The sequence below is a fragment of the Narcine bancroftii genome, chromosome 7 (genome assembly GCF_036971445.1).
Source record: "Narcine bancroftii isolate sNarBan1 chromosome 7, sNarBan1.hap1, whole genome shotgun sequence".
NCBI classification, from domain to species: domain Eukaryota; kingdom Metazoa; phylum Chordata; class Chondrichthyes; order Torpediniformes; family Narcinidae; genus Narcine; species Narcine bancroftii.
This window is the reverse complement of record NC_091475.1, coordinates 31,551,953-31,566,704: the sequence shown is the minus strand read 5'-3', so window position 1 is coordinate 31,566,704 and position 14,752 is coordinate 31,551,953. Positions and strand designations below refer to the sequence as shown.

Here is a 14,752-nt window from a genome sequence, read left to right as displayed (position 1 = left end):
TCAATCTAGAAGAGCTCTTCGCAACATCAGTATCCCCTTTTCCCCTGGCACATTGTCCCAGGAATTAATGGGGAATTAACTGGGACAGAGCTCAGTGGAAAAAGAAAACAGTAAGCATACCAGCGCTAAATGACATCATTTCACACCGGAGATTGATGGCCTCTACCTCTACTCATATCCACAGCATCAGCTAATGCCGGCGTGCTGATTAAACAAGTAGAAAAAGGACAGCAGAAAGTCACCCATTTCCATTTGAAGGTAGAGCACTTCAATCCCTGGGCAGGAGTGTGTTCAGTGGAAAATCAGTCAGTGTCCCAGGTAAAGGTGGCCCATTGGAGACAGCACAAAGGGCTTCCTATCCCGGGACACTGCTCAGCTAATTAACTGGGATGCCAGTGGAAAAAGGGCTAATGACTGCTGGGATGCCACCAGTGACAGAAAATAAGTTTTTTTAAACATCTGTTGGATAGTTAAAAGACAAATCAGATAATCAGACAATAAAGCAAAGGAATCAAATGGCAAAGGTAAACATCCAATTTTATTAATTCCATGATGGATCAGGCAAGATTTAAGGATCAAAATAACTATTCATTCATAATTCTGCTTTTGACCATATTAACAGGGTAATTGTTAAAATAATTTGCCATCTTAATAATAATAAATTACTACAGGATTTTTGTGCAAACTAGATTTACATTCTTGCATATGACTATTAAGAGTGTCAGGTTAATTTTGACAAATTGTAGTACACAAGCAAGAAGTGACCATCTGTCTCTCATATTTACAGAAAACAGAAGTTCATTCAGCCAGTTAGGTAGTTTCTGGGGAGAGAAAATTAGCTTTTTGGTTGATCTTTCATCAGAAATTATTTTTCTCTTTCCCAGACTTGCAAAATTCCTCAATGAAGTTTCCTACAGACAAAATGAAAACAGTATCCAGATTTAGTTTAGTTATTTTGTGCAATGTAATACCTAATGAATTCAAATAACAAGTCTTGGATTATCAGTCAGAAATATGAAATCACCTCATTCTTTGTCATAAACACTCAGCAATCATTGCAATACTCAAAAAATTGTTAAATTTTGTGGAAACATTGATTGTTAAATTTTGTGGAAACATACTCTAAATACACAATTTTAAAATCGATCCTTAAAAATACAAATTTACAATTCAATAGGTTAATAAATATGAAAGTCAATTAATAGAGACAAACAAGTAAATAGGATTGTAAAGGTGAATGACATGTTTGACTTCAAAAAATTGTGCGCAATTCTGGTTCCCCGATTACAAGAAGAATGTGAAGATTTTAGAATGGGTACGGAAGAGATACACCAGGATATTGCCTGGATTATCATGCATGACCTACAAGGAGTCAAGGAATCCTGTTGGGCAAATATGTATTGCTTTCTCTGGAACAGAGGCTGAGGGGAGATCTGATACAAGTTATGAGAGGAAATAGGCTAGGAAGAGAGTAAGATTTTTACCACAGGGTAAGGGTGTCACATGCCAGTGTACACGCATTAAGGTGAAAGGAGGAAAGCTGGGCAGAGATGGAACAGGCTTTCTAGCCAAGTGATGGAACCAGATATGATAGTAGCATTTAAAAGGCTTTTAGATAGACATGAATATGCAGCGAATGTATCATGTGCAGGCAGAAAATATATGGCTTAATTTGGCCCCGTATTCAGCACAGCCATTGGATCTATTCCTGTGGTGTACTGCTTGTTATATGCAGGAGAATATAACTTGCATTGACCTGTTCAACTAACAATTAAAATACTGCACAACACAATCTCCAAAATAACAAAAAAATTATGAAAATTTGTGATGCTTTATAATATAAAGTCTCCACACTTTCATAGCCAATTTCTGATGTATTACAAATAAAATCCTCATCTGGTCACAATATCTTCATCAATGAGAGTCACAAATCCATTACAAACACAAATTAAGTAAGATATTGCCCTACAAAATTGGATGTGGCTTTTTAATTCATACTCAAATGTATACTACAACTTAATCACAAAATGCATATGAGCCATCCATCTTGCCCTTGTTATATAAATATATATATATATACATCTTGTTTAAGAATTGTTACTTAGGAATGGCGATGCACACAAATCTCTCGTACGTCACAGCATAATGCTGACAGCAAACACGCTGACGACACAATACATGGTCCTGTTTTCCCATCTCACAGTACAGCTTCCTGCAAAAGTAAACAATATATTTCTGTCCAATGTTTTTGCACAGAGAGCCTCACCAGGCCTCTCATAAGAGACCACAAACTGACATTCTGCAGTAATATAGCAATTTAATGGAATTATTTCATCTTAAATTGGTTGTTTTGTTTTCTAAGTGATACATTAATTCATTATAAACTTACAAATTCACCACTAACTATCAAATGTAAAACAAAGGTACATAAAAACATTATAATCTAGACCAGGGGTCAGCAAAGTGGTCTATATTGACCCCTGGGGGTCAATGGAACTATCCAAGGGGTCAATAAATCATTGGTAATATCTATCTATCTATTTATTTATTTTACATTCTTGGGGGTGGGGGGTCGATGAGAGATCAAGGATTCCATGAGGAGGTCGATGGTTTAAAAAGTTTGCCGATCCCTAATCAACAACCATTATCTATTTTCCCATTTATATCTTTGTGGACATTGGCAGAAGTTAAGGCTATGATGAAGTTTTCAACTCCAAATACTCTCCAAATATCAGTTTTCTCATCCCCAACCCTCTCTTCAAATTATAAAGTACATTGCAGTCAATGTTGACTGCAAAAAAAACCCCCAAAACATTTGATTCGTCGATTCCATGCTGGCTCATATGGGCTCCCCAGCCACCTCCCATTTCCCTGCAATATATTCTCTTGCTTGCATTCACACCTTAACCATATAACCATTTACGGAGCGGCAACAGGCCATGTTGGCCTTTCGAGTCCGCACCGGTTCACTGATTTTGTGCGCCCTCTTCAGGCATTGGTCCCGGTAGATCTTCATTCAATAACGATGGACGAATTCAATGCAGATGGAATCAGTAACTATCTGGAACTTCCAACAATCCAAGAATAGTGAAGTCATCAAGCAGGCGAGCAGCATTTTAAAAAGTAATAAATACTAATCGTAATTCTTTTTATAAATCATATCACAGAAAGTAAACATTTGGACAGGCACATAAGATTAAGGGAGAAGTAGAAATATTAAACTTTGCTGATCTTCTATCACTTTCTAAAACTGTTCAACCCAGTCATGATAAGAAAAATCTTCATAATTCAACAGGTTAAATATTTCTGTAATATCTGATAAATGTTTGAGTAAATCTTCCAAGGATATAATTCCATCAAAGCATTTGGATGAAGGGATGTGTCAGGATAAGTAAAAGAGAAACTTACCTTGTGTGTAAAATATTTGAAGCTCGAGCACTAATCATGTGGCACTCCAATAGTTATTGCTTTCCAACTAGAAAATTGTTTATTTATTCTGTTTCTTATATATTCATGCCAATATATTTCTTTCAGCAAATCAATGAGGTGCAAGTGTTAAGTGACCATGGTACCAATTCCTCTTTCAACATTTAATGTTGGTCCATATTTGTAACAAAAATGCAACGTCGAGACAGAAAGACTTACCATCCGTACTGTTGTCCCAGTAACAAGAACTGGCTGTATGGAGTCCAGCCCCACTTTTCTGCATTACTGCACAGGTCACTAAAATGAAAAAACTTAGAATTTCATTAACTTTGTTACAAGAAACATTTTGACAAAGTGAGAAACATCATGTTGGGAATGTGATGTTTAAAAACCAAGATGATGACACCTTGATGATTCTTTTTTTATTCTCAGGCTATAATATTTATTGATGATTGCATCAAAGCAGATTGGATGCTCTTCTGGAACAACTAACATTGGTTTAATAACTGAAGGTCGAGCATGGATTTGGGCCAGTTTCCCAACATTTATACTGGGTCTGCCCACAAAACCAGGATTTATGTGGGAGAAGAAACTGTTTATTCACATACAAAGTAGAAAATTGCAAGAAAGCAAGACAATTTGTTAATTTTGGAATGAAGTATCATTTAAATATCTTGAGGCGTATTTGAATCATTGAGATAAGCAGCCATGGGCTGAATGCTGGAAAATGAGATTAGCGTTCATAGATCCTTTATGGTCAACATGTACATGGTGGGCCAAAAGGCTTACTTTATTTCTATGATCATTTAGAGCAAACATTGCATTGTGTTAAATTGCTTAACTTTAAAAAAAAAACTTTTCCATGTTTCTTAGTGTCTGAGATTTTGTAGTAAGGCAATATTTTGCATTTTTTTTTTGCTTTTCCACTTTTTCATGTGCAGGATTTGCATTGGCACCAATACAACACATGCACCGAGTAATTGCCATGATGAGGCACTATTAACAGCTTGGATGTTTCAGTTAATAGTAGGGAATCTGGTATTCTGTGGAGAGCATTCTGTCTGGTTGCATCACTGTCTGGTATGGAGATGCCAATGCTCAGGACAGGGAAAAAAACCTCCAGAGGGTTGCTACCTCTGTCTGCGACATCACAGGCACCAGTCTTCACTCCATTGAGGACATCTACAAGAGGAGGCCTCTTGAGGAAGTAGTCTCTATCCACAAGGACCCCCACCACCCAGGTCATGCCCTCTTCATTCTGCTACCATTGGGATAAAGGTACAGGAGCCTGAAGATGAGCACCTGTGGACAAGGACAGCTTATTCCCCACTGCCATTCAGATTTCTGAATGAACAATGAACCACAGACACGACCTCACTTTGTCTTACTTTTTCTTGCACTATTTTCTTTATTTTGTAAGGTGGTTTTATCAAAATATTTGCCCAATGATGCTACTGCAAAACAATTTTGTGACGTTCATAAATTCTGATTCGGATCTACGCATGCTCAGATTTACCAGAACAGCACAAATGGCTGCCCCCAGCAGCAAGTTCTGACCCATAATCTGTGAAGTTAATCGTGACAAGAATACTTCACCCCAAGCCATTGCTAAGAATAATGTTGACTACAGTTCATTTAAAATTCATAGGTAAGTTAGCATTAAAAGCTTTGAAAATTTACATTATTTATATTTTGCATAAATTGTAGCATGGAACTCATTTCCAAAGTCAATATCAATATGAATTATGGATAGAAATATTTTAAAAACTTCTACAGGACAAGACAATGAATTGTTAGAAGAAAATAAATCTCAAACTATGTGGAAATCCTTAAAAAATCTTATCCAAACTGATCAATTGCAATAAAATTGCTAATCTCATCAGCTAGAAATTCAATACAAATCAAATGTCTTACCAAAACACAATAAACAATGCTTCCTACCTTATCGATTCAGCCAAAATATTAAAAAGCTTTAGGAATAGGCCATCTGGCCTGTCAAACCTGTTCCACCATTCAATACTCTGGTCATGGACTCCACTCCATTTACCTGTCTTTTCCCCATCACCCATAATTTATCTATATGCAAAAATCATCTTAAATGTATTTAATGAAGCGGCCTCTACTGCTTCCACAGATCTATTTTTCTCTGGAAGAACCAGTTCCTCTGCATTTGTTTTCATTCTACTCTCCTGGTTCTTGAGGCCATGTTCCCTATTCCCAGTCTCATCTACCAGTGGAAACAACTTTCCTGCTTCTAGTGTTTCTAATCCTTTCATAATTTTGCATGTTTCTACAAGATCCTCTCTCATTCTTCTAACTTCCAGCAAGTATAGTTCCTGGTGACTTAATCTCTCCTCACAGGCTAACCCCCTCATCTCTAGAATCAATCCGGTGAACCTTCTCTACACCATCTCCAAGGCCATCGTCTTCTTTTTCAAATGAGACCAGAATTATTTTTTTTTTAATTTTTATTTTTCACACTATGAATCATACTGACCAAAATACACTCAAACATTTCCCTCTTGAATATACACAGTCATTTTCTTCCCTTTTTCCCCCCTCCCTTCCCTCCCTCCTTCACCCCCCCTCCCCACTCACTCAACGTTCAACATATACGATACACCAAACCCACTAAACAATGTCATCACACAATGAAAATAAACAAGAAATTTGTGTCAACTACTCTTACACACCGGGCCAGCTCACTTCATCTTCTTCTCCTTCTGTCATTTTAGGTGGTGGAGGTCCGCAGTAGGACTTCTCTATTGTGTTCCATTCCATGTACGGTTCCCAAATTTGTTCGAATACTGTGATGTTATTTCTTAAATTATATGTTATTTTTTCCAATGGAATACATTTATTCATTTCTATGTACCATTGCTATATTCTCAGGCTGTCTTCTAATTTCCAGGTTGACATAATACATTTTTTTGCTACAGCTAAGGCTATCATAATAAATCTTTTTTTGTGCTCCATCCAAATCGAGTCCAAGTTCTTTACTTCTTATATTACTTAGAAGAATGATCTCTGGATTTTTTTGGTATGTTGCTTTTTGTGATTTTATTTAATACCTGGTTTAGATCTTCCCAAAACTTTTGCCCAAACTGCATGTACTGTTGTTCCCGTTTCCTTCTTACAGTGAAAACATCTGTCTGATACTGTTGGGTCCCATTTATTTAACTTTTGGGGCGTGGTGTATAGCCTGTGTAACCAATTATATTGTATCATGTGTAACCTCGTGTTTATTGCATTTCTCATAGTTCCGGAGCATAGCTTTTCCCATGTTTCATTCTTTATCTTTATGTTGAGATCTTCTTCCCATTTTTGTTTGGGTTTACAGCTCGTTTCCTCATTCTCTTTCTCTTGCAGTTTGATGTACATGTTTGTTATAAATCTTTTAATTATCATTGTGTCTGTAATCACATATTCAAAATTGCTTCCTTCTGGTAACCTCAGCCTGCTTCCCAATTTGTCCTTCAAGTAGGTTTTCAGTTGGTGGTATGCAAACATTGTACTGTGAGTTATACCATATTTGTCCTTCATTTATTCAAAAGATAATAATTCATTTCCCGAAAAACAATTTTCTATTCTTTTGATCCCTTTTCTCTCCCATTCTCTAAAGGAAAGGTTATCTATTGTAAAAGGGATTAGTTGATTTTGCATCAATATTAGTTTTGGTAGTTGATAATTTGTTTTATTCCTTTCTACATGAATCTTCTTCTAAATGTTGAGCAGATGGTGCAGTACTGGTGAATTCCTATGTTGCACCAGCTTTTCATCCCACTTATATAGTAGATGTTCAGGTACCTTCTCCCCCATTTTATCTAGCTCTAATCTGATCCAATCTGGTTTTTCCCTTGTTTGATAAAAATGTGATAGGTATCTTAATTGTGCTGCTCTATAATAATTCTTAAAGTTTGGTAGCTGTAAGTCCCCTTGTTTGTACCATTCTGTTAATTTATCGAGTGCTATCCTCGGTTTCCCCCCCTTTCCATAAGAATTTCCTTATTATTTTCTTTAGCTCCTTGAAGAATTTCTCTGTTAGGTGAATTGGTAATGATTGAAATAGGTATTGTATCCTTGGGAAGATATTCATTTTAATGCAATTTACCCTTCCTATCAGTGTTAGTGGTAAATCTTTCCAATGTTCCAAGTCATCTTGTAATTTCTTCATTAATGGCTGATAATTTAGTTTGTATAGATGGCCTACATTATTATCTAGTTGTATACCTATATATCGAATTGCTTGTGTTTACCATCTAAATGGTGATTCTTTTTTTAAACTTTGTGAAATCCGCATTATTCATTGGCATTGCTTCACTTTTGTTTGCGTTGATTTTGTACCCCGATACTTCTCCATATTCCTTCAATTTCTTGTGTAATTCTTTTATTGATATTTCTGGTTCTGTTAAATATACTATAAAGTCATGAACCAGAAATATTTGTGTGTCCTCATCCATGGTCTGTACAGTTGTAGCAGAACTTATCTGCTTTAAAATTCAATCCCTCTAGCAGTGGTCAACATTCAATTTGCCTTGATTACCTGTTGCACCTGTAAACCAACCATTTGTGATTCATGCTCAAGCACTCCCATCTCTCTGCACAACAGCATCCTGCAATTTTTCACCATTTATCCAATCTACTATTTTTCTTCCTAAGTAGACCTTGCATTTACCAACACTCCGTCTGCCAGAACCTTGTCCACTCACTTCACCATCTATATCTCTCTGCAGACTGTGTCCGCTACACTCAAATAGTGTCATTAGGCAAACTTACACTGCTCCAAATCATTAACATACATCGTGAACAGTTTTGCAAGCCCATCACCAATCACTCCAGCACCCCACATACAGATTGGTGACCAGAGAAACATCCATTTATCCCAACCCTCTGCCTTCTTTTGGTTAACCAATCTTCTAACCATGCTAATAAGTAACCCCCAACTTCAGGTATATTTATAGCATGATAGAAGCTGATTCCAGCCATTTAACTCATGCTGCCAAATTACACCCAAATTATCCTACCACCCTATACGTGTTGGAGGGTGGAGGAAACCCATACAGACACGAAAAACATGCAAACTCCTTACAGTACCAAATTCAAACATCAGTCGCTGGCCCTATAATCTTTTCTTCTTTGGCTTGGCTTCGCGGACGAAGATTTATGGAGGGGGTAAAAAGTCCACGTCAGCTGCAGGCTCGTTTGTGGCTGACAAGTCCGATGCGGGACAGGCAGACACGATTGCAGCGGTTGCAAGGGAAAATTGGTTGGTTGGGGTTGGGTGTTGGGTTTTTCCTCCTTTGCCTTTTGTCAGTGAGGTGGGCTCTGCGGTCTTCTTCAAAGGAGGTTGCTGCCCGCCAAACTGTGAGGCGCCAAGATGCACGGTTTGAGGCGTTATCAGCCCACTGGCGATGGTCAATGTGGCAGGCACCAAGAGATTTCTTTAGGCAGTCCTTGTACCTTTTCTTTGGTGCACCTCTGTCACGGTGGCCAGTGGAGAGCTCGCCATATAACACGATCTTGGGAAGGCGATGGTCCTCCATTCTGGAGACGTGACCCATCCAGTGCAGCTGGATCTTCAGCAGCGTGGACTCGATGCTGTCGACCTCTGCCATCTCGAGTACTTCGACGTTAGGGGTGTAAGCGCTCCAATGGATGTTGAGGATGGAGCGGAGACAACGCTGGTGGAAGTGTTCTAGGAGCCGTAGGTGGTGCCGGTAGAGGACCCATGATTCGGAGCCGAACAGGAGTGTGGGTATGACAACGGCTCTGTATACGCTTATCTTTGTGAGGTTTTTCAGTTGGTTGTTTTTCCAGACTCTTTTGTGTAGTCTTCCAAAGGCGCTATTTGCCTTGGCGAGTCTGTTGTCTATCTCATTGTCGATCCTTGCATCTGATGAAATGGTGCAGCCGAGATAGTGTGGCACTAACCACTATGTTAACCGTGCCGGTGTTTATCCTGCACCTTATCAAACACCTGGAAATTCAAATACACATCTACCAAACCCCCTTTACCCACTGCTTTTGTTACATCCTTAAAAAGTCACAGTAAATTTCTTTCTTAAGTGATAATGTCATTTACTCAAAATTTGGGAAGAAAACATTCTGGTGTCTGTCTTTCCAGAATTACAAGGTCAACTTCACATCAGGTCAAGGGGGTTCCTCACCCTGTATCAACACTATATTTTTTAGGAAAGTCAATAATTATATTTACTAACAATGCCCTCATTACACAGTCTATTATATAATCACAGAACACTTACCAATATATTTAAATGGTTTTCCCATTTTAACCAAATGCATCAGGGATTGTTCAACTATAGCAGCAGTCCATTGATTTATCTTGCTGTGATTATAATCAACCCCTCCAACAATATTCTCGATGCACTGAAATTAAGATTTACAAAATAAACAGGAATACTGCCAATGTTATATGCATGGCTAATTATTACATTTCAAGCAGAAAAAATAAAAATAAACAAGAGGACAATAGACAGTAACACTAAATGTAGATAACATAACACTAAATGTAGATAACAACACTTGTTTAGGAATTGTTTAAATAAAACCAGTATGCAGATGCTCAATAACTAGGATAATATACTAAAATTTGCCAGAGGAACTCAGCATCCATAGAAAACAACAGCCAGACCACATTTCCAGCCTGAGCATTTGTGTTCAGTGATCACCTAATTTGTATTTGGTCTCACTGATGGAGAGGAGACCACACTGGGGACACTGAATGCAGATTAGGTGGGATGATGTGCATGTAAAGCTCTGCCTTACCTGGAAGATCTGCCTATGGGCCTGCATGGATGTGACGGAGGAGATGTGGGGACAGGTTTTACATTTTCTGTGGCTACAGTGGGAAGTTACAAAAGGGATGGAAGGGGTGGATAGGGAAGAAAGAACAGACCGAGGAATCACAGAGTGACTTACATTACAGCTGCAAAAAAAAATGGACAGGCTGGAGATGGGAAGCTGTGGCTGGTGGTAGGGTGTGGGTGAACTGTCAGTAGATGTGTCAAAAGTGAGGACCAGAAGAACTGTACTTCTTCTTTGGGTGGGGGTGAGGGGGAAAGGTGAGGTAAGGCAGAAATCTGAAAAATAGAGAATGTAACAGTGAGGGGAAATCCAGATTTATTAAAGAAAAGGGACATTTTGGCTGTCCTGCAGTGGAAGGCCTGATCCTGCCTTTACAAAGAAAAATGACTGAAACAAACCTACCTCTTTGACAACATTGCTGGCTTCATCCACATTTAATGCAATCTGAAAATAAACATCTCAATTAACACATAGAAAATGTTCACATTCCCAGAAACCAAATTAGCCTTTGCAGGTGGGAGCTCGTGGTGCTGGGAGAGCAGTACCTGGGGGGGTGGGGGGGATGAGTGGTGCCAGGGAGAGTGGTGGGTTCCAGTGGCACCAGGGAGAGTGGTGGGTCCCAGCGGTTTCAGGAAGGGAGCAAACAGTGCTAAGGAGGGGGCATGTTGCTAGGGGTCAGTGAGGGAGGGGGAGGACAGTGCCAGAGTGGAGTGGAGCAGTGCCAGGGAGGGGTGCAAGCAGTGCCAGGGAGGGGGCAAATGGTGCCAGGGGCAGTACCAAGGAGGGGATGGGCAGTACCAGGGAGGGGCGGGGCAAGTGAGCCCAAGGGAGAGGTGAGGGCGGGCAATACCGGGTGGGGGGGGGAAGGAGAAGAGCCAGGGAGAGGTGGGGTGAGCGGTGCCGGGGGGGGGGGGGCAGCGGGAGAGGCGATGTTCAGTAGGGGAACAGCTGGGTGTGAACTCAACTTAAGGAAGGGCCCAGGACCGCCCACTGGCTTCAATTGGAAACCCCGCCACGGTAACAAGTTATCCAACGACGTACACGTCGAGCCGCCCTCCTCACCTCCTCAGTGGTCTGGAAGTCGTCCATCCCTGCTCCCTGGCGGCTCCACGCGTCCGTCCGTCACCCACCCCGACTCTGGCTGCAATAGACAAGCAATGACGTCAGTCTGAGAGCCGCGGCGCCACCCAGCGGCCGGTCCGAGCAACGACAATGGAGTGGCAGGGGGCACAATTGCGTCATCTCCTGGATGTGGAGAAATCTGCAATGAAACAAGGCAGCTGAACCTCATCAACGTTGTATGGTGGTGCTAGGAGGGCATCTGGATTACTTTGTGAAGAAAGTGATTGCAGAAAAGGTCATTGGGAACACAGCTTCATGAATTTCAGTTTAAATACCTTCAGTGGCGTTGGTCTGTGTGTATTAGAGGAGCATTATCCCAATTAAGCAAATGTGAGAACCAGAATTGAGTTTAATCCATGCAAATTAGGCTATGTCAAGATAGGTGTACCTATTAACAGAATGAAAAGGATTTTAGAACTATGTTGATATCTGGTGAGTGTGAGTTTGGATCTCTTCTTCACTGGCCACAGATCACATCCAACAAAGGATATGTATTTTTTAGAAAACCTTTTGTCTATGGTGTGATCTGGGGTGATTTCAGTCACATACCAGGCTGTGATGCAATCATTCAGCACAACTTCCAAGTACACGTTTGTAGAACTTTACTAAAGTTTTAAATGTCATGTGAATAAGTTTATGAGAGAGGCATAAACGGAATGGACAGCCCCATTTATCTTCAAAGGCACCAATTGCCAATACCATAGGACATCCAGTTTGGGTCATTGGAAGAAAGTTTTGGAAAATGTTCTGGGTAGCTTTTGACACGGAGAGTGGTGTGTACCTGGTATGCACTGCCGGGGTAGTTTATGTGGATGTAAGAAAATGGGGGATTATGGACTGAGGGTGGGAAGGGCCATTTTGATTGTGGAGTAGGTTTATATTAGGCCAGCACAGCATTGTGCACCAAAGGGCCTGTTTGATGTTTTATTTGTTCCATTAATAAGTCATTCTAAGGTGACACCTCAGAAATGTGGAATATGGCTTCCCTACTGGCATAATGGATGGAGCTCTCAATTGGATTTCTTCTATTTCCCACATCTGCTCTCGCACTCTCTCCCCCAGGAGAGAACAGAGAGAGCACTGCACCGCACCAGCCATTGCTTTAAATCCTTTGAGATTTTCAACCTGATCCAACAGACAGAGCCTGAAAAGAGAGGCTCCAGAGAACAGCCAGAAAGTGGTTGCACGAGGCTGAAGAACAGTTGCAGGACTGTCTCAAGTTAGCAAATTGGGTTGTGTTCAGGAGCTCGGCTGAGGATCTGAATGGCTGTCACAGACCATCAAAACAGCTGTGGATGAGCGTGTCCCCACCAAATCATTCAGGGTTTTCCCCATTCAAAAGGCCTGGATGAACAATGAAATCTGGAACCTGCTAAGAGCTAGATCAGTACAGAAGAAGCAGGTACGACTTATGGAAAGACATCTCCCTGGCGAAGTAGAATTTCTGACGTAAATGAAATCAACAAAGTGTACCTGACCATTGTGGCAGGGCCTAACTGACATAACTTACTGAAAAACCAAATCTGGAGCAATAGTAGACAGCAAAGCTTCATTCCCAGATGAACTCAATGCTTTCTCTCCCTGATTTGACCACAAGAAAAGGAAGAACCACCATGTCCCCTGATGATCCTTTTCTGTCCATATCCGACGATGATGTGCGGGCTATCTTCAGTAGAGTGAATCTGAGGAAAGCATCCAGTTCGGACAGAGTATTAAAAATCAATGCTGACCAACTTACCAACATATTCATAGATATCTTAAACGTCTCACTCTGGCAGGGTGTGTTACCCACCTGTTTCAAACAGGCATCAATCATACCGATGCCCAAAAAGGATATGGTAACCTGCCTAAATTTCTATCAGTCAGTGGCACTTACACCATAGTGATGGTGTTTTAAAAGCCTGGTGCTGAAGCATACTGTATCAGCTCCTGTCTGAGCAGTGACATGGATCCATACAACAGGTCTATGGCAGATGCTATCTTGCTGGCTCTACACAAAACTATGGAACATCTGGACAGCAAAGATGCATACATCAGATGCTTTTATCAACTACAATTCGGCACTCAACACCACCATCCCCTCAAAATTGATCAGTGACCTGGGCCACAATACCCCACTGTGTAATTGGATCCTGATTTCATTACTTCCAGACCACAATCAGTGAGGGTTGGTAAGAACATCTCCACGGCCTCCATCAGTACTGGAGCACCACAGGGCTGTATCCTAGGCCCCCTGCTCTAATCGCTATACACTTATGACAGTGTAGCTCGGTATGACAACAACACCATTACAAATTCACTGACAATTCCACAGTAGTGGGTTGTATAAAAGGGGGTGATGAGTCAGCATACAGGAGGGATATTGAAAACTTGGCTGAATGGTGCACCAACAACAACCTTGCACTCAATGTCGCCAAAACCAATGAGCTGTTTATTGACTTTAGGAAAGGAAAACCAGAAGTGTGTGATCCAGTGATCATTGGGGGATCAGAATTGGAGAGGGTGAGCAAATTTAAGTTCTTGGGAGTCACTATCTCAGAGGATCTTTCCTGGACCCAACACACTAATGGCATCTTGAAGAAAGCACATCAGCACCTCTAATTCCTCAGGAGTCTGCAGAGGTTTGGTATGACATTGTAAACTCTGGCAAATTTCTATAGGTGTGTTGTGAAAAGTGTGCTGACTGGCTGCATCGTGGACTGGTATAGGCACACCCATACCCAAAAGACAGTGGACACAATCCAGGATATTACCACCATCAAGAACATGGAACCATTGAACATTACAGCACAGAAAACAGGCCCTTCTTCTCTGTGCCAAACTATTATTCTGTCTTGTCCCATTGACCTGCTCTCAGTTCATAGCCCTCATACCTCTCCCATCCATGACCCTGTCCAAATTTTTCCTATATAACCATATAACCATTTACGGAGCAGAAACAGGCCATGTTAGCCTTTTGATGTTCCCCCTTTCACTCTTAACCCATGTCCTTTGCTTTGTATCTTTACCTACCCTCTGTGGAAAAAGCCTACCTACATTTACTCTATCTAGCTATCATAATTTTGTATACCTCATCAAATCTCCTCTCATTCTTCTACACTCCAGGGAATCAAGTCCTAGCCTGTTTAAACTTTCCCTATAACTCTGCTCCTGAAGTCTCGGAAACATTCTAATCGATCTTCTCTGCACTCTTTTAATCTTATTGATATCTTTCCTAGTTAGGTGACCAAGACTACACACAATACTCCAAATTTGGCCTCACCAATGTCTTCTACAACTTTACAATAGCATCCCAACTCCTAAACTCAATATTTTGATTATGAAGCCCAATATGCTAAAAGCCTTCCAACCTGTGATGCCACTTTCAGCGAATTATGCA

General features: G+C 40.6%; 1 protein-coding gene across 2 annotated transcripts; it reads right to left on the bottom strand.

Moving 5' to 3' along the window:
• Positions 1–520: 520 nt before the first annotated feature.
• dynlt3 (dynein light chain Tctex-type 3) lies at positions 521–11,435 on the bottom strand. Of its 2 annotated transcripts, none has more exons than XR_011341680.1 (6): positions 11,314–11,435; positions 10,654–10,695; positions 9,690–9,813; positions 3,646–3,723; positions 2,081–2,212; positions 521–911 (listed from the first exon to the last, which is right to left on the bottom strand). XR_011341680.1 is itself a non-coding variant. In XM_069889415.1 (6 exons), the coding sequence occupies exons 1-5, from the start codon at positions 11,338–11,340 to the stop codon at positions 2,136–2,138; spliced, it is 348 nt and encodes a 115-aa protein (XP_069745516.1). In that variant the 5' UTR covers positions 11,341–11,431; the 3' UTR covers positions 521–911; positions 2,102–2,135. The 2 variants fall into 2 exon arrangements, 1 of the variants encoding a protein (XP_069745516.1); XM_069889415.1 differs by having other exon boundaries at positions 2,102–2,212; positions 11,314–11,431.
• Positions 11,436–14,752: the final 3,317 nt, after the last annotated feature.

Coding starts and splice junctions, on each gene's coding strand:
- dynlt3 (XM_069889415.1), bottom strand. CDS start 11,340: ATGGACGACTTCCAGACCACTGAGGAG. Junction 9,814..10,653: donor CCAGCAATGTTGTCAAAGAG/GTAGGTTTGTTT, acceptor TCTTAATTTCAG/TGCATCGAGAATATTGTTGG. Junction 2,213..3,645: donor CTGGGACAACAGTACGGATG/GTAAGTCTTTCT, acceptor TTACTTTTGCAG/GAAGCTGTACTGTGAGATGG.